The sequence below is a fragment of the Urocitellus parryii genome, chromosome 7, assembly GCF_045843805.1.
Source record: "Urocitellus parryii isolate mUroPar1 chromosome 7, mUroPar1.hap1, whole genome shotgun sequence".
In the NCBI taxonomy this organism is placed as follows: Eukaryota; Metazoa; Chordata; class Mammalia; order Rodentia; family Sciuridae; genus Urocitellus; species Urocitellus parryii.
In genome coordinates, this window is record NC_135537.1 from 168,811,276 (window position 1) to 168,829,891 (window position 18,616).

General features: G+C 32.3%; 1 protein-coding gene across 1 annotated transcript in view; it reads left to right on the forward strand.

Annotated features, from left to right (window-relative positions):
* The window catches only part of Tanc2 (tetratricopeptide repeat, ankyrin repeat and coiled-coil containing 2), a 412,218-nt gene that overhangs the window by 248,903 nt on the left and 144,699 nt on the right, over window positions 1-18,616 (forward strand). Inside the window, exon 9 of the mRNA XM_077800862.1 lies at window positions 9,078-9,203. Within this exon, the coding sequence (XP_077656988.1) occupies window positions 9,078-9,203 (126 nt within the window). The remainder of the gene's footprint in view (window positions 1-9,077; window positions 9,204-18,616) is intronic.

An 18,616-nucleotide genomic window follows, 5' to 3' on the forward strand; every position in this document is an offset into this window, starting at 1 on the left:
AAAATAACCCAAAAATCTAAAATCCACCCAAATATCTATCAATAGTAGGGTTGATGAATAAATTGTCTATAGCAGTGAAAAAGAATGTATTGCTGTTAATAGACAACATTGAATATGAGAATTCAGATTTGAAAGAATATAAACTATATGAAATATTTACATTTATATAAAAATTAAGAAAAACAGTCACTACTATGATGATAGAATCATAGTAGCAGTTACCTTTGGTAGAACTATTGACTAAGGAAGCTTTTTATATCTTGATCCAAATGGTGGTCATGTGGTATGTACATATATAAAAATTGAGTACACTTTATGTATATAAATCCTACTGCAACTCTAAAAACAGATAAAAAATGTATTTTGCCTCTTGTCTTTCTGGAAGGATTTTTTTTCTTGTCTTTGGTATAAAAATAAGTTATAGGAAACAAAACCTTTATCTGAAATACCTACTTTTAATGTTGCTTAAAGACAACCTAATTGTAAAAATTGGATAGTTTACTTAAGGTGTTCCATTTTACTGAGAGTATAAACCAAAGATCAGTATCCAAACCAGCCAAAAATTATTATTGCCACCAGAAATGATCATATTGCCACCTTAATTCAGTGGTAGCCTAGCTCAAATCCTAAAGCAGTCTCTTTTTTAGATGGAGTTTTAAAATTTTTTAATAAGCATATTGAGCCATATTTTAATATTATAAAATTCAACCAAGTACACAATTCAATAATGTTTAGTTAAGTTACCAAATTGTGTAATCCTCATACAAATCAATTTTAGAACATTTTTTATCATGCCAATAAGATCCATTATGTCTATTTAATATTAATCCCATTCTCACCTCCAGTCCCAGGTAGCTAATAATCTATTTTCTGACTTTATAGATTTATATTTTCTAGACTTTTTAATTTAAATGGAGTCATACACTATGATTTCTGTCTGGTTTCTTTCACTTGCTGCTTTTAAGGTTAATCTGTGACAAAAAATGTATCAGTAGTTTGTTGCTCTTTATTTCAAGAGTCTTTCAAACATGTGTCTGCCACATTTTACCTATCCATTTACCAATTGAGAGACATTTAAGTTACTTCCAATTTGGGGCAATTATGAATAGTGCTGTTACAGATATTTCCATTAAGTCTGGATAGACATATTTTCATTTCCCTTAGATAAACACCTAGGAGTGGAATTCCACCTAGGAGTGGAATTGTTGTATGATATGGCAAATTTATTTTTAACTTTTTTTAAAAAATTGCCAAACTGTTTTTCAAAGTGATTATACAGTTCTGCGTTTCTTTCAGCAATGTACAAGTTTTCCTGTTTGTTTCTCCATATTTCTTTCCCCACTTGTTATTGTTTTATCTTTAGTATTGTTTGTAGTTATTCTGATAGGTGTGAAATGCTGTTTAATTGTGATTTCAATTTGTATTTTGCTAATGCTTAATAATGTTGACCTATTTTGTGTATATATTAGCTATATATACATCTTCCTTAATGAAATTTCTGTTCAAATCTTTTTGTACATTTTCATTTTTGATTCTTACTGAGTTTTAAGAATGTGTTATATATTCTGGATACAATGTGTATCAGACATGTGTTTGCAAATATTTTCTCCCAATCTATTGCTTATCTTTTCATATTTTATTGTTATATTTTGAGTCACTAAAATTTCGAATTTTGGTGAGGTATATTTATCAAAATTTTTTTATGGACCATGCTTTTGGTATATTTTTTTCTTCTGATTTTAGTAGAAAGTACACTACTTACTTTGTGTATTATAAAACAATGATTTCTTTGTTATTGAAGTTTTTTACAGTACTAGGGATTGGACCCAGTTCTATCACTGAGCTGCATCCCCAGTCCCCCAGTCCTTTTTTTTTTTTTCAGTTGTAGATGGCACAATACCTTTTTTGTTTATTTCTTTACGTGGTGCTGGGGATCAAACCCAGTGCCTCACTCATGCTAGCAAGCACTCTACCACAAGCCACAACCCCGGGCCCTCCCCAGTCCTTTTTATTTTTTATTTTGAGACAGGGTTTTGCTGAGTTGTTTTGCTGGCCTTGAATTTGTGATTCTTCTGCCTCAGACTCCTAAGAAGCTGAGATTACAGGGTACACACCACCATGCCTAGCGAGTTTTTTTAATTCAAGTAGTAGAAAATATTTCTTTCCTGTGCACCTTAATTTTTTTCCTTCTCCTTCCTCTCCCCCACATTAAAAATGAAAATGATTGTAGTATCCAAAATTGTTTTGCTTGTAGACCTTGGTTGTTGATGATTTTTCATCCCATTATATTTAGTTTTTCTAGCCAGCAGAGGTTCTTAAGAAAAATTGATAATACTTTTTTTAAAGAAAAGATAAAATGTAATATCAGAGACAAGTTAAATCCATCCTGGAACATAGGATTTCGTATTGTTGGAATAGTACATAAATTGATAGCTTTGAACAAGATACTTCATCTTAGGGGCTGGGGTTGTAGCTCAGTGGTAGAGCACTTGCCTAGCATGTGTGAGGCACTGGGTTTGATTCTCAGCACCATATATAAATAAATAAAATAAAGGTCTGCCAACAACTAATAAAAATATTTTTTTAAAAAAAGATACTTCATCAGGGAGTATCTCCTATCAGTGTTGAACAAAGTACAAACTGATTTACTCTTTCCTACAGGCAAGTAATAATATAGGTCAGGGAATAGTTTGTATTGGGTTGTTTTCTGTGTCCAAAAACCATGGCTTCAGTTTGCTCACAAAAGACATGCAGGTAACCTAAAACCAAAACAAGTCATTTATTTTTAAAATTAATAGATTATAGGTTTTAAATATTTCCAGAATGTAGAGAAATAAAATTACTTTCACAGAGAATTAGCTTGTACAAAGTAGATAATGTAGCTGATAAAACTATAACCTCTAAAGGCTTAAATGATTAGATATCTAAATTATTTCTTAAAATAAATATTCTTAGCTCAAGACAGTCCTGTCATTTATTTTAGCTCTACATATACATATTTTCCTTTACTAGTTGTACATAAAAGTGGTTCCCCAATCTCAAATCTCCTTGTTGAACAGAAATAACTAAGGATTTCAAATATGAAATGAGCTTGAAATAGGAAAAAATTTTCTATATTCACACATAATAAACTGTTCTAAACATATAAACAAGTAAAGGGTGGGAGTATGGGGAGTAATGAAGTTAGTAACAAAAACCTTGATCAAATCCAACTTTTAGCTATATATACTGTTAAACTCCTCACTCCCCTTCTTTTAAGATCCGTAGAGGCAAGAGAAAGGGTAAGTACTGAGGACTGAATTAGAGAATATTATAATTCTATGCTTTTATAATTATATCAAAATGAATCCTAATATTATGTTTAACTAAAAAGAACCAATAAAAAATCACAACCAAAAATAAATAAGTAAATTTGAAATTTTTCCTTCTTTTTTTAAACTTAGGCTTAATATGAGTAATATGAGTATTTCAGAGACCAAATAATATTGAAAAATGCTGTAAAAACATGCCATTTGATTATTTTTAAAATCTTTAGGGAATATTTTTTCAACAGTCCTTCCATGTTACAGACTTAGAAGAGAATCATCTTCTTTTGCCTGAGTTTCTTGACATCTTTATAGGACCACATCTTCTGGCATGAATAGACAATAGTCAAGGAATAATTAAAAGTCATTTCGGCTACTGCCATATTGAATTCTAAGTAATAAAACTGTTTGTATTATACATAATCCCAAGACCCTTGATTTTAAAAAAGTGGGGTAGGTAGGCATGCTTGTATGCTTATTCTTTTGTTTTTCTTTCTTTCTTTCTTTCTTTCTTTCTTTCTTTCTTTCTTTCTTTCTTTCTTTCTGTTGTTGGAAGTGGCACTGGGGATTAAAGTCAGGGCCTTTTGTATACTGAGCATGCATTCTGCCACTAAGCCACATCCCTAGCCCCTGGACTCTGGCCTTTTTATAACATTTTTACTTCTGTGGACAATGAAGTCAGCACATGTGTAAATGTCTATGTAGAGTTATTTTAAAAAATTTTTCCAAGTCTTTTATTCACTTGTAACATATAGAGGAAATATGTATTATGAAATTCTTAAAATAATTATATTTTATTAACTTCATTAAAACAGAGGTTTGATAATATAAGTATAATTATATTGCTTCAATAGATTTAGCTATATACTGTTAGATTCTCAAAAATTCTTTAGTTAGATGTACCAATTGAAAGTTTCATGTTCCACATGAGAGGATAGTACATTTTACTGAAAACAAAAACTTTTTCATTTGAATAATGAAGTCATTGAGGCTGAGTTTTGGCAGTCTGCAGCATTAGGACTTCGGTTTTTCTCAGAGTAGTTCAATTTTCTGAATATAAACTTAAATGTTCATACACCTTTAAAATAAAATTCTAAATTATGAAAAGTTTAAATTATGGGTTGCCTTTTTTTTTTTTTTGAGCCTATGAGTTGGAAAGAAGTAGACCATTGTGGCATTGTGGTTGCATGCAGAAATTATCAAACTAGCCTGTATGGTCATTCTTGATATCTTAAAATGAGATTGGCAATGACTTGGAGGGATGTGGGAAACAGGAAATGTTTGCTTGCAACAGCTGTCCTCAGTGCTTTATGTAAGAATGAGGGGTCTATCAGGGAATTCACACAGACAACAAAAAGTCAGTTAAAATATAAACTGTCACCATCTACTTGTTATTGCTTGGAGCTGTACATTTTCCTGAGAATATTAAGAATCAGGTAAATGCAGAATGGGAATTTAGAGGGATTTAAATGAGTTTAACTATAATGCAGATTTTACAAAAAAAAAAAATTACAAATGGGCTTTCAATCAGAATGTTGGCTTTATATATCAAAGGTATAAGGACAGCAGAATGGCTTCTTGCCCAGGAAGTAGCAAACAGAAGTGTCAGTCTAGGCTCCCTGCTTAGGTCAGACAGAATAATAATTGGGTTACCGTATCTATTTGTATTAGTTGCAATTGATATAAGAAATAATTCAAACTGACTTCCAAACTCAATATAGAGTTGTCTCTGAAATTTTTTATGCCAAATGTTTTTTGCTGGATTTTTTTCTGCTCACTCACAGTACATTTAAATATCTTAACTTTTTTAAAAAGTATATCAGTTAAATGTTCTATGACCAAGTGAATCTCAGCTGTTCCAATCTGATAAAAATCGCCTTCCCTCCCTCTTCCCGCTTCCTCATCTAAAGCAAGGCAGATTTTGTGAATTTACTTTTTAAAGCTTTTTCCTTTTATATAAAATTTTTATTGTAGATTTGTTTTCTGTTTCTAAAATTCACTCAAACTCACCTGATTATCTCTTATACTTATATCTGGTAAGCATTCACTAAATGTTACAGTATTAATTTAACCTAATGGAATTGTCTCCCAAAATTGCACTACAGTTTCACAGTAAGAATGGCACTATGCCATAGAAATATATGTGTCCTTATAGAGCTGTCATTGGTCTAGATGTATAGGATGATAATGTTCAAGGAATTGTTGCTATAGCCACCTCCTTCAGAATTACCCTACAAAAATTAATTTGTTGTTCATTGATTGTTTAAATGTAGCTAATACATAAAGTTTATGTATAATATGAGATTCAATTATAAACAAGTATATATTGAGCATGCATTATATGCCAGACACTGTTCAAAGTGCTTAAGTATCATTAAGTAACAAAACAAAGATTCCCACAATTGTGCAGCTTTGCATTTTCCTTGGAGGAAGTAAAATAACATAAGTAATTTATAAAGTATAATAGATAATGATATATGCTGTGGACAAAGGTAAAGTAAGATCAGCAATGTCTGAAGGAAGGTATTGTGAACATCATTAAGCTAAGCATATTATTGCAGTGATGTCTATTACATAGAAAATAAGAAAATAAAGCAATGAGAATGAGGCCAGGCAGATTACTAAATCTAGGTAGTAGTCTAGAATTCATTTCTATAGTGAGCATTATGTGCAGGACACTCTGATTTACTCTGAAGGGTAAAGTTGATCAAAGATGAATTAAATGTTGACTCTTGCCCTCAAGACCTATTGCAATTAATGAGGAAAGACAATCATGTAAACAAAACTAAATAGTAGTTCTAAACAGCAATATACATATGGTTGCTGAAAGGAAAAAGCAATTAATTTGTCTGGGAGATGAACCAGGAAAGCAGAGAAAGGTATAGCCCAAGCAACGTTTTTACAAAGGGTAAAATAAGATTGATAAAATATAACAAAGAACTTTTCTGAGAAAATACTTGAAAATAGAGAAGATTCGGATGACTGTGAGGAAGAGGTTAATGTAATCCCATTTGTCTCTTTTTGCTTTTGTTTCCATTGCTTTTGGGTTTTTTTTTTTTTTAATTCCTTATACATTCCATGGCAGAAGGGGTTTCTCCAATTTTTTTCCTAGTAAGCATCTAATTTCATTCTTTTGCATATAGATATTTGCCTTTCCTAGCACCATTTATTGAAGAGACTATCCTTTCCCCATTGTGAGTTTTCAGCCCTTTTATTGAAGATAGGATGGCAACCGATATATAGTTTCATTTCTGGGCTTTCTATTCTATTCCACTGGTATGTGTGTCTTTTTATGCCAACACCATGTTGTGTTGATTACTGCAGCTTTGTGTAGTATATTTTATGTCAGCTAGTATAATGCTTCCTGCTTTGTTCCTTTTGCTCAAGATTACTTTGGCTATTCAGGATCTTTTGTGTTGCCATACAAATTTTAGCATCTTCTTTTTTCTGATTCTCTGAAGTATATCATTGGCATTTTGATAGAGATTTCATTGACTAGAGACTATTTTGGGTGGTATTGACTTTTAATATTATTGATTCTTCCAACCATGAGCACAGGATATTTTTCCATCTGTGTGTACATATTGCCTTTAATTTCTTTCATCAGTATTTTTATTATTTCCATTGTAGAGCTGTTTCATCTTCCTGGTTAAATGTATTCCTAGGATTTTATTGATTGATTGATTTTTGTGGCTATTGTAAATGGGATTGCTTTCTTTATTTCTTTTTTAGATAATTCACTATTGGTATATGGAAACATAACTGATTTTTAACATTGATAATGTATCCTGCAACTTTGCAGAATTTGCTTATTTGCTAATGTTTTTAAGTAGAATCTTGGAGAGATTTTTTTGTATAAAACATCATGTCATCTATAAACAGCAAGAGTTTAACTTTTGCATTTCAAATTTGGATGCCCTTTAATTATTTTTCTTGCCTGATTGCTGTGGCTAGGACTTCCAGTAATACATTGGATAAAAGTGGTAGAAGTTGGTATCCTTATCTAGTTCTAGCTTTTAAGATGTTATTTGAATATTAAAATGTGAATAGAAGAGTCTCATTAACCTTCTTTCAAATAAATTACTCTTCAGTTTATTAGCTTAAAAAGTATCCTATAAGTCTTTATTTTCTTATTAAAAAATAAATAAATAAAACATTTTAGGCTTTAGGGCCGGGGAGGTGGTGTTGTTTTTATTTTAGTGCTTGGAACTCAGCACAACATAAAAAAAAATAAATGTCATGCTATCCATTTACAACTATTTTAAAAAAGTTAAAACAACAAACAATGGGGAGCCAGGTACAGTGATACACACCTGTAATCCCAGTGGCTTAGGAGACTGAGGCAGAAGGATCAAAGCCAGCCTCAGCAACTTAACAAAGCCTTTAGCAACTTACTGAGTCTATCTCAAAATAAAAAATAAAACAGTCTGGGGATGTGGCTCAGTGGTTAAGAAGCCTTGGGTTCAATCTCTAATACAAAAAACAAACAAAAAACCCTTGGGAAAGTATTGTTCTGATACAGTCCTGACATTTTTCACTAACAATTTTGTTATATTTATTGAGTGAGTAAATGAATGAGAAAGTTAATGAATGAATGTCATCTCCCAAGGCCAATCACCATTAACAACTTATTTGTGAGTGTATGGATATAACTTTACTTACTGTCATCATGCTTGTTTCCTTACATTGAGAGAATTCTAGGCTGTTTCCTTTTCCTCTTCTTAATTTTTATAAAGAGCTCATTTATAATCAGCTATAGGTAAAATAATATATGTCATAGGTGGTAAAAGTGGATTATAAAATCTACAAAGCAAAGCACCATGTCATTTTCTATAACTCTCAACATATGATGCAGTTTCTTACTTACAAAAGTACTCTCTAGGAATTTGATGGCAAAACATTTGAGGGCAGCAACCATAAAAAGATAAGTCATCAATAATGAGACGATGGTAACTAATATTTTCAAGGAAAAAAACACAGATACTCAAGTATTTATTGAAATTTGAGACATTCATGTAAAGTGAATTTTTCATTTCACTGTTAATTTTCAGGAGAAACATGTTTACTATTTCAATAACAACGAAACTTCCATTTTGATGCAGCTTTCATAATTAGGCAGGCATTCAGAAGCACAATGACATTTCAAGTTCTTGGACTGGCATTTTATTTATTTTTCACTTTAAATCAAATAGTTTTTACCATTGTATGTAACTTAATAAAATGAGATTTTTATGTTTATCTAGTTTGTTTCTGTTTGCTATTTGAATAAGAAATATTATATTCCTCTATTTAAGGTTATAGAACTTCTTAGCAAATACAGACTTGTGATGTTCTGTCTTAAAGCTGCAATCAAAATGAAAGCACAAGTTTAAAAAAATGTAGTTAGCTTTTTAATGGCATAAAATGTGTGCATATTATATATTAAACATATGTAGTTTGGGTTTGGTTTCGTACGGTACTGGGGATTGAACCCAGGACAGTAAACCGCTGAGCCACATCTCCATTCCCTTATTTATATTTGATTTAGAGACAGGGTCTTGCTGAATTTCTCTAGGCCTTGCTAAGTTGCTCAGACTAGCTTTGAACTTGTAATCCTCCTGCCTCAGTCTCCCAGTTGCTGGGTGTGTGCCACTGAGGCTGGCTCCACACATAGTCATTTGTGTTGGAGTGAATTTACAAATTAAGATTATAAGGTTTGGAAGATATAGAGTAGGTAAAGGAATTTTCATATTTTAACTTACATATTTTAACTAAATTTTTCTTTCTTGTCAGCCACCAGCTCTGCCCACTTGGAGGATCTTGCATACTTGGATGAGCAGAGACATACACCTTTGAGAACTTCTCTTCGAATGCCAAGACAGAGTATGGGTGGTGCACGCACACAGCAGGATTTAAGAGGTTAGAACCATGGAAGGGCTTTAGGGATGCCTGGTAACAAATGAAAATGGGCAAAAGTCCAAAAGTTCCATTTTTTCCCCATATCCAAACTTACTTAAGCCTCCCTTAAATAATTAATATTTCAATTATTATTTAATATTCATAATTTAATATTTATTAAATTTTATTATTTAGTAATTAGATCATAGAGATTTTAGCATATGACTAATTAATTCTATAAATAGATTGGTGATTACAAAGTATTTCTATAATAAGAATAATCACTGAAAGCAACAAGTCCTTGAAATTCTGAAAGAAAACAAATGTTAAAGACTGGAAGAAATAACTTTTTGAAGATGGAGGATTTCAGATTAACTGTTGAACAACTTCAGCCCTAATCATATTGTTCGACTACATTGAACTTTATACTTAGAATTATGTATTTAGAATTGAGAGAATTTTTTTCATTTTCATTCTAATGGCCATTCCTTGTAACATGCAATACTTTATTTTCTTAGAGTTTCCAGCAATACCCCTAATTCTTTCCTAGCAACAACTTATCCTTTCCCACTTAGGCACCTGAATTTTTGTGTATTTGTTGTTTTTTGTTTTGTATATTAGAGATTGAACCTAGGAGCACTTAACCTCTGAGCCATATCCGCAGCTGATTTTTATTTTGTATTTTGAGTCAGGGTCTTTCTGAGTTGCTCAGGGCCTCACTAAGTTGCTGAGGCTGGCTTTGAACTCATAATCCTCCTGCTTCAAATCTCCCAAACTGCTGAGATTACAGGCGTGTACCACTGCGCCCAGCCTATTTCTTTTATCTTCTTTGTGGCCATGCTACATTCTTCTACAAGCAGGAACCTGATCTTTTCAGATTTTCATTTTGTTATAATAATGGTTTGGTATCTGTGCCTCTTGTTTACTCAGAATGTACCAAACTGCCTCTGATAGTTTTAACAGATCTGTTTTCCTCTAATAAATGGTGATCCATAATTTTACTGTATCAAGTATATTTTTTATCTTATATATTTTTTCATCTTTCCTTTGCTTTCCCTCTTCTCCCTTGTCCTATATCCTGCCCTAAGCAGGGCAGGATGCTTAACTCCCACAGGAAGAAATTTATACATGGCTGCTGTCCATTTTGCTAACAGTTTTTCAGTGATGGTTAAGCAAATAGTGCAAAATAATTGATTGTATGGCTACAGTTACCACACTACCATCAAAACAGTTGATGGCCTCAGTCATAGTTTCAGTTCCTAAACCTTTTTGTCCATCCTGATTGCTGCTTGGTATAGGCAGTTGTGTGTTTCCAGTCCAGAAAATGGAATTATGTCAAATACTACTTTAGATTATATCCAAACCCTGAATAAATTTAATAAAAAGACCAAATAATTTATTTGTGCAAAGACCACAGTGCAATACACCATAATAAAGAAGATTAGACAGAACTACTGATTCATTCAGACATTCAAATTTATTTGAAAATCTGCCACATTGTTATCCCCTTGCATTTCACTACTGAAAAAATACTGATGTTATTAATATTATTTTTCATTTTTTAAAAATTATTGCATCATGGGTGTTATACTACATGGAAAACAAAATCAACAGATTTCAGTTGTGTTATTTTGGGAATTCTTCATTTTGAGTTATACTGATACTTAATAGCACATTTCTGCTTCTAGTATCTAAAGGTTTAATAAATTTTTGACAGACACGTTTTAACTTGATATTTGCACACAGATATCAGTTGTATCTAAAATATAACAAGATTTTTTCCATTATATTGCACTTCAGCCAGAACATTTAGTCAAACAACAAAAATACGTCCAAAAATTTTTTTCAAACATACTTACTTCTTTAGGAAGTTCTCCTCTGAGTAATGTATTTATAATAATACTAATTTCATAACCCTTACAGGAAGTGTCTTGGCTTACTTTTTATGTTAACACTTATGCTGAAGTTTGTCCAGTGATAAAAGTGCTATAATATTTGTGTTTCAGTTCCTTGGTGTTATCTTTATTTTTCAAGAGCTTCTCTCTCTCTCTCTCTCTCTCTCTCTCTCTCTCTCTCTCTCTCTCTCTCTGTGTGTGTGTGTGTGTGTAAGTTATAGATGGACACAATACCTTTGTTTATCTTTCCAGTGTGATGCTGAGGATCAAACACAGTGCTTCACACGTCCTAGGCAAGTGCTCTACCACTGAGCCATATCCACAGCCCCAAGAATTTTCTCTTAACAGTCTAAATGGTTAGAACATGCCATTCAAGTAGGTGCATTGATCCACTGATCCATTTAGGAATACTGACGTCTTCTAAGTTAACATATTCTAATTCAGAACTTAGAGGCCCTGGAGAATAATCTTCTCTTAGAAGGTAATATGTTGGGCTGGGGATGTGGCTCAAGTGGTAGCGCGCTCGCCTGACATGCGGCCCGGGTTCGATCCTCAGCACCACATACCAACAAAAGATGTTGTGTCCGCCAAGAACTAAAAAATAAATAAATAAATAGATAGATAAATAAATAAATAAATAGAAGGTAATATGTTATCTTAGTCACTGTTTACAAATGAATTGTATGACTTATTATGACTTAAAGCATATTAAGAAGAAAAGAAAACAAACTTGAAAAGAAAAACTTCCCTTAGGTTTCTGTAGTCCTGCTTGGCAGCCTTTATAACTTGTGATTATTATAGCCAAATATTGCACTTTATTGTAAGAAAATATTTAGATTGTTTCCCTGGAATAATTTTTTAAAGCATGTTACATCATACTTTACAATTTTCGAGTAAAAGAACATATAAATTGAGCCATATTTCAGTTTTACATCCTTTTATTCTAATTATTACCAAAGTAGAATTATCTTATTCCCCAAAAGTAAAAAGGTAATATGAGCTTTTTTAAATATGCATGAAAGTGTATATTTCCACATTACAGGTATCTTTCTACATTTTAAAGTATTACTCAGGTTCTCTGAAATAGTATTTTAGTCACAATTCCAATATTAAATGATTCTGGATCTTTAGAAATTATATTTGATATCCTTGTACACTGTGGTATATCCAGAGGTAACTAAGTTTATTGACTGATTCCAAATATAAAAACTGTCTGAAATAATGTCTGCCGGAGAAAAGTCTTAAGAGCATTTTGAGATGGCAGGCATTTATTGGAGTTTCATATAGAGTTTTGCACTATTCTGTTTAGAGCAGTGTTTCTCAAACTTTTTGGTCCCAGGACCCCTTTACACTCTTAAAATATTGTGGATGACCCTAAAAAGCTTCTTATTTATATGGATGAAATTGCTATTTACCATATCATAAATTAAAACTAATATACAAAATATTAGTTTTTTACTGTTAAATATAATAATGTATTTTTAAATAATACAGATTTTTTAAATATCCATATATTTATTTTTTATAAACAGCAATAGATGTATTCATTGCATGTTAATATCATGTAAGCTATGGAAAATTCCACTGTACATTTGTGAGAGAATAACAGTAGAAAAAGAAAAATAGTCTCTTATAAAAATAATTTTGACTTTGAGGACCACCAGAACATGTCCTGAGAATCAAGGATAACCATTTCACACTTTAAAAATCAATAGTTTATAGAGTATGCCATTGTAGTTGAAGATAAGTTTTGCCTCAAGGACCATACAGTCTGTTTACAGAAATGGAAAAAAAAAAGTTGTTGGAAGTTGCTTATGAACATAGCTAAAAAAAAAAAAAAAGTATAGGTACAGTTTAATAACTGCCTTAAATAGCTGAATTGTTTAATCTGAATTTTGACTGCTGATGTAGAAATTGTTGGATATTTGGATCTTTTACTAGGGTGTCAGTATCTGCTTCATTAGTAAAAAAATCAGATTTTTAAAAACTTTTCAAGGCAGCTGTTTGAACAACTGTTCTACTGAAATTGATATTTCCAGAAACCTAATCCAACAGTGGGGAGAAGGTCACATAAGTGCACTGTTCAGGATCACTTTGCAGCAAGTTAGCAAATTTCTAGCTGTCAGCCATCCAAAAGCTTGAGCTGTAATGCTAAAATAGTGCCTTTTCTAGTCCAAAAGTCTAATATTTTTGATGGGTATAACATTGAATTAATTTAACTTTATTAAAATTTTTAATTCAGGCTGGGATTGTAGTTCAGTGATAGAGTTCTTACCTACCATGTGTGAGGCATTAGGTTCAATTCTCAGCCCCATATATAAATAAGTAAAATAAAGGACCATTGACAACTAAAACAAAAAATATATATAAAAATTAACTCAAGGCTTTAAAATTATTTTGGAATTCTACCTTTTAATTTAATCACCATTATGTTAGTATGAAGTTGTGCTTAGAAATTATCTACCTGAAACCTCTTAACTTTGTTTGACCATCTTAATGAAATCTCTCAATCCACAGAAAAAGAAACTATATTTGCTACTTATTGAAAAGAATGAAGAGCTAATTGGATTTTATGAATAAGTGTAATAACTTGTATAAAGGGAACCAGTAGGAGTTAAAAGTATACAAAGCAAGTGCTAGCATGATGACTTCATATAGTATTTACTTGTGGAAAATTAATAACAAATTATTAATAAGCCCCTAACCTGCCTGGTGTTAAATTATAATCACACACCTCTGCTCAAAGACATTACGCATTACTGATTAAAATTTCATTTTTCAATATACATTGGTTTTCTTACTACTTACTAAATCCCATTATGTAAAAGTCATTCAGAGACTGTTTTTGGTTAATTGTGGCTTTAATGGAGGATGGAGAGCATATATGTAGATGATAGTCTGATTCACTGGCAAAAGTGATGTGAAATTGTCCCTGACACAGTTAACTTGGCTTTGTCAAAGTAATGAGTTTAATTTTTATCAACTAAAATCAGTGCCTCACACCGTTTATAAGTCCATTACTTTTCTAAAACAATGAATCCTTTATGAAGCTGACTAAGAAGCATGTCACAAAGCTAAATGCTCTTCAATTATCCCACTGAGTCACACACCCCTGAGGTTGCTTAGTCATCTTATTGCCTGGCTAAGTCTCACATTTACAAGGGACTATTTCCATCAATCTTTTTTATCTCATTGTTCATTATTTTATTTTTACAAGATTAAATTTTCTTCTTAGGTAAATTCAAAATCCAGAGATAAGGCCACATGCATGAAACTACCTATATAAAAATATTAGATGGGCAGATTATAAGCTTTATGAGGGTTTTCCCTTCACCCCTATCCAGCTCTTTTGCAAAGACCCCCAAAAGTTGAAAATGCAATACTTATCCCAAGTACCACCAAAAAATAAAAATTTAAAAGTAAAACCAAAAAGAAAGGAAAATACAAAAGTTAAACTAAATGTTTTTGAATGTCTATTAGAAACTAGTCTATACTTTTTTGAGTAGTCTGATTATAGTTTTTTAAAACAAGTCACTATTTCTTAAAGTAGTTCCAAATACACACAAATCTGGTTATTATGTAAACCAGTTTTATTTGGTAAATTACACTTTAGAGTTGGAAAGCACAGACATTAGCTACTATACAAGAAGTTCCCCCACAAGAACTGAACGAGAGAAATAACCTCTGAGAAAAGAAAAATCTATATAAGTCACTTAATCTTCTAAGTGGCACATATTGACCTCTTGCATTAAATAATATAGTATTTAAAGAAAACCTGTGGCATAACATGAAAGAAATTCTGACATCTAACTCTATGTGATATAAATCACTGAAAATTTTTTTGCCTTCTTTTTAAAATTTATTTATTTGGTGTAATTTGTTATACATGACAACAAAATGCATTTCAATTCATAGTACACATATAGAGCACAATTTTTCATGTCTCTGGTTGTACACAAAGTAGAGTCACACCATTTGTGTCTTCACACATGTACTTGGGGTAATGATGTCCATCTCATTCCATCATCTTTTCTACCCCCCAGCCCCCTCCCTACCCCTCCCTTCCCTTTGCCCTGTCTAAAATTCCTCCATTCCTCCCATGCTCCCCCAGCATCCACATTATGAATCAGCATCCTCATATCAGAGAAAACATTCTGCATTTGTTTTGGGGCGATGGGCTTACTTCACTTAGCTAATATTTTCCAACTCCATCCATTTACCTGCAAATGGCATAATTTTATTCTCTTTTAATGCTGATTAATATTCCATTGTGTATATATACTGCAGTTTCTTTATTCATTCAGCTACTGAAGGGCATTTAGTTTGGTTCCACAATTTAGCTATTGTGAATTGTGCTGCTATAGACATTGATGTGGTTGAATTACTATCATATGGTGGTATAAACCAAGGAGTGGGATGGCTGGGTCAAATGGTGGTTCCATTCCAAGTTTCCCAAGGAATCTCCATACTGCTTTCCAGATTAGTTGCACCAATTTGCAATCCCACCAGCAATGTATGAGTGTGCCTTTCTCCCCACATCCTCACCAACACTTATTGTTGTTTGTATTCTTAATAGCTGCCATTCTGACTGGAGTGAGATGAAATCTTAGAGTAGTTTTGATTTGCATTTCTCTAATTGCTAGAGATGTTGAACATTTTTCATATGTTTATTAATTGAGTGTATGTTATCTTCTGAGAAGTATCTGTTCAGATCCTTGGCCCATGTTTTGATTGGGTTATATGGTTTTTTTGGTGTTAAGATTTTTGAGTTCTTTATATATCCTAGAGCTTATTGCTGTATTTAATGTGCATGTGGTAAAAATTTGCTCCCATTCTGTAGGCTCTCTATTCACCTCACTGTTTCTTTTACTGAGAAGAAGCTTTCTAGTTTGAATCCATCCCATTTATTGATTCTTGATTTTATTACTTGTGCTATAAGAGTCTTATTAAGGAAATTAGGGCCTAATCCAACATGATGGAGATTTGGCCCTACTTTTTCTTCTATTAGGCGCAGGATCTCTGGTTTAATTCCTAGGTCTTTTATCCTCTTGAGTTGAGTTTTGTGCATGGTGAGAGATAGGTGCTTAATTAAATTTTGTTGTATATGGAGTTCTAATTTTCCCAGCACCATTTGTTGAAGAGCCTATCCTTTCTCCAATATAGGTTTTTGGCACCTTTGTCTAATATGAGATAACAGTATGTATGTGGGTTTGTTTCTGTGTTCTCTATTCTGTACCACTGGTCTACCAGTCCATTTTGGTGCCAATACCATGCAGTTTTTGTTACTATTGCTCTGTAGTATAGTTTAAGATCTGGTATAGTGATGCCACCTCCTTCACTCCTTTTTTTTCTTCTTCTTCTTTTGGTGCTGGGGATTGAACCCAGGGCCCTGTGCATACAAGGCAAGCACTATACCAACTGAGCTATAGCCCCAGACCTTGCTTTACTCTTCTTCCTAAGGATTGCTTTAGCTGTTCTGGGTCTCTTATTTTTACAGATGAATTTCATGACTGCTTTTTCTGTTTCTATGAGGAATGTCTATTGGGATTTTGACTGGGATTGCATTGCATTACATCTGTATAGTGCTTTTGGTAATATGGTCATTTTGACAATATTAATTCTGCCTATTTAAGAACAGAAGATGTTTCCATCTTCTAAGGTATTCTTTAGTTTCTTTAGCATTCTGTAACTTTCATTATAGAGGTTTTTTTATACTCTTTCATTAAGTTGATTCCCAGGTGTTTTGTATTGTTTTGTATTTTCTTGAGACTATTGTAAATGAAGTAGTTTTCCTAGTTTCTCCTTCTCATGATATGTCACTGATGTACAGAAATGCCTTTGATTTATTGGTGTTGATTTTATATTCTGCTACTTTGCTGAATTCATTTATTAGTTCTAGAAGTTTTCTGATTTAATTTTTTGTATCTTCTAGTTATAGAATCATATGGCTGGCAAATAGCGATAATTTAAGTTCTTTTTGTCAGTATCCCTTTAATTTCTTTCATCTGTCTAATTGCTCTGGCTAGTTTCAAAAACTGTGTTAAATAGAAGTAGTGAAAGAGGGCATCCCTGACTTGTTCCAGTTTTTAGAGGGAATGCTTTCAGTTTTTCTTCATTTGGAAAGATGTTGGCCTGGGGCTTAGCATAGATAGCTTTTACAATGTTGAGATATGTTCCTGTTATCCCTAGTTTTTCATGTACAAAACACATGAAAGGGTACTATATTTTGTTGAATGCTTTTTCTGCATCTATTGAGATGATCATTTGATTCTTATCTTTAAGTCTATTGATGTGATGAATTATATTTATTGATTTCCATATGTTGAACCAACCTTGCATCCCTGAGACGAACCCCACTTGATTGTATGCCCAACTTAGTTGTTATGTGTTTGTATTCGATTTGCCAGAATTATATTGAGAATTCTTGCATCTATGTTCATTAGCGATATTGGTCTGAGGTTTTCTTTCTTTGAGGTGTCTTTGTCTGGATTTGGAATTAAGGTGATATTAGCTTCATAGAATGAATTTGGTAGTGTTCCCTCTTTTCATTTCATGAAATAATTTGAGGAGTATTGGTGTTAGTTCTTCTTTGAAGGTCTTGTAGAACTCAGCTGTGTATCCATCTAGTCCTGGTTGGTAAGCTTCTGATGACTTCTTCTATTTCATTGCTTGAAATTGATCTGTTTAACTTGTGTATATCATGCTGATTCAGTTTGGGAAAATCATATGACTCTAGAAATTTGTCTGTGTCTTCGATATTTTCTATTTTATTGGAGTACAAATTTTCCAAATAATTTCTAATTATCTTCTGTATTTCTGTACCATCCTTTGCAATATTTCCTTATTTTTATCACGGATGTTAGTAATTTGAGTTTTTTCTCTCCTTCTCTTTGTTAACATAGCTAAGGGTTTATTAACTTTATTTATATTTTCGAAGAACCAACTTCTTGCTTTGTCAATTTTTTCAGTTGTCTCTTCTGTTTCAATTTCATTGATTTCAGCTTTATTTTATTTCCTGTCTTTCTTGGGCTTTGAGATGTAATGTTAGGTCATTTATTTGTTGACTTTTTTTTCTTTTAAGGAATGAATGCCATGGAATGAACTTTTCTCTTAGTACTGCCTTCATAGTGTCCCAGAGATTTTGATATGTTGTATCAGTGTCCTCATTTACCTCTAAGAATTTTTTAATCTCCTCTTTGATATCTTTTACAACCCATTGTTTACTCATTAACATATTATTTAGTCTCCAGGTGTTGGAGTAGCTTCTATTTTTTATTTTTCATTGATTTCTAATTTTATTCCATTATGATCTAATGGAATGCAGGGTAGTATTGCTTTATGGCATCACATATGGTCTATTTTAGAGAAGGGATCCATGTGCTGCTTAGAAGAAAGTGTATTCACTCATTGATGGATGAAATATTTTGCATATATCTGTTAAGTCTATGTTATTGATTGTATTATTGAGTTTCATAGTTTCTTTGTTTAGCTTTTGTTTGGAAGATCTAACCAGTGGTGAAAGAGGTGTGTTAAAGTCAC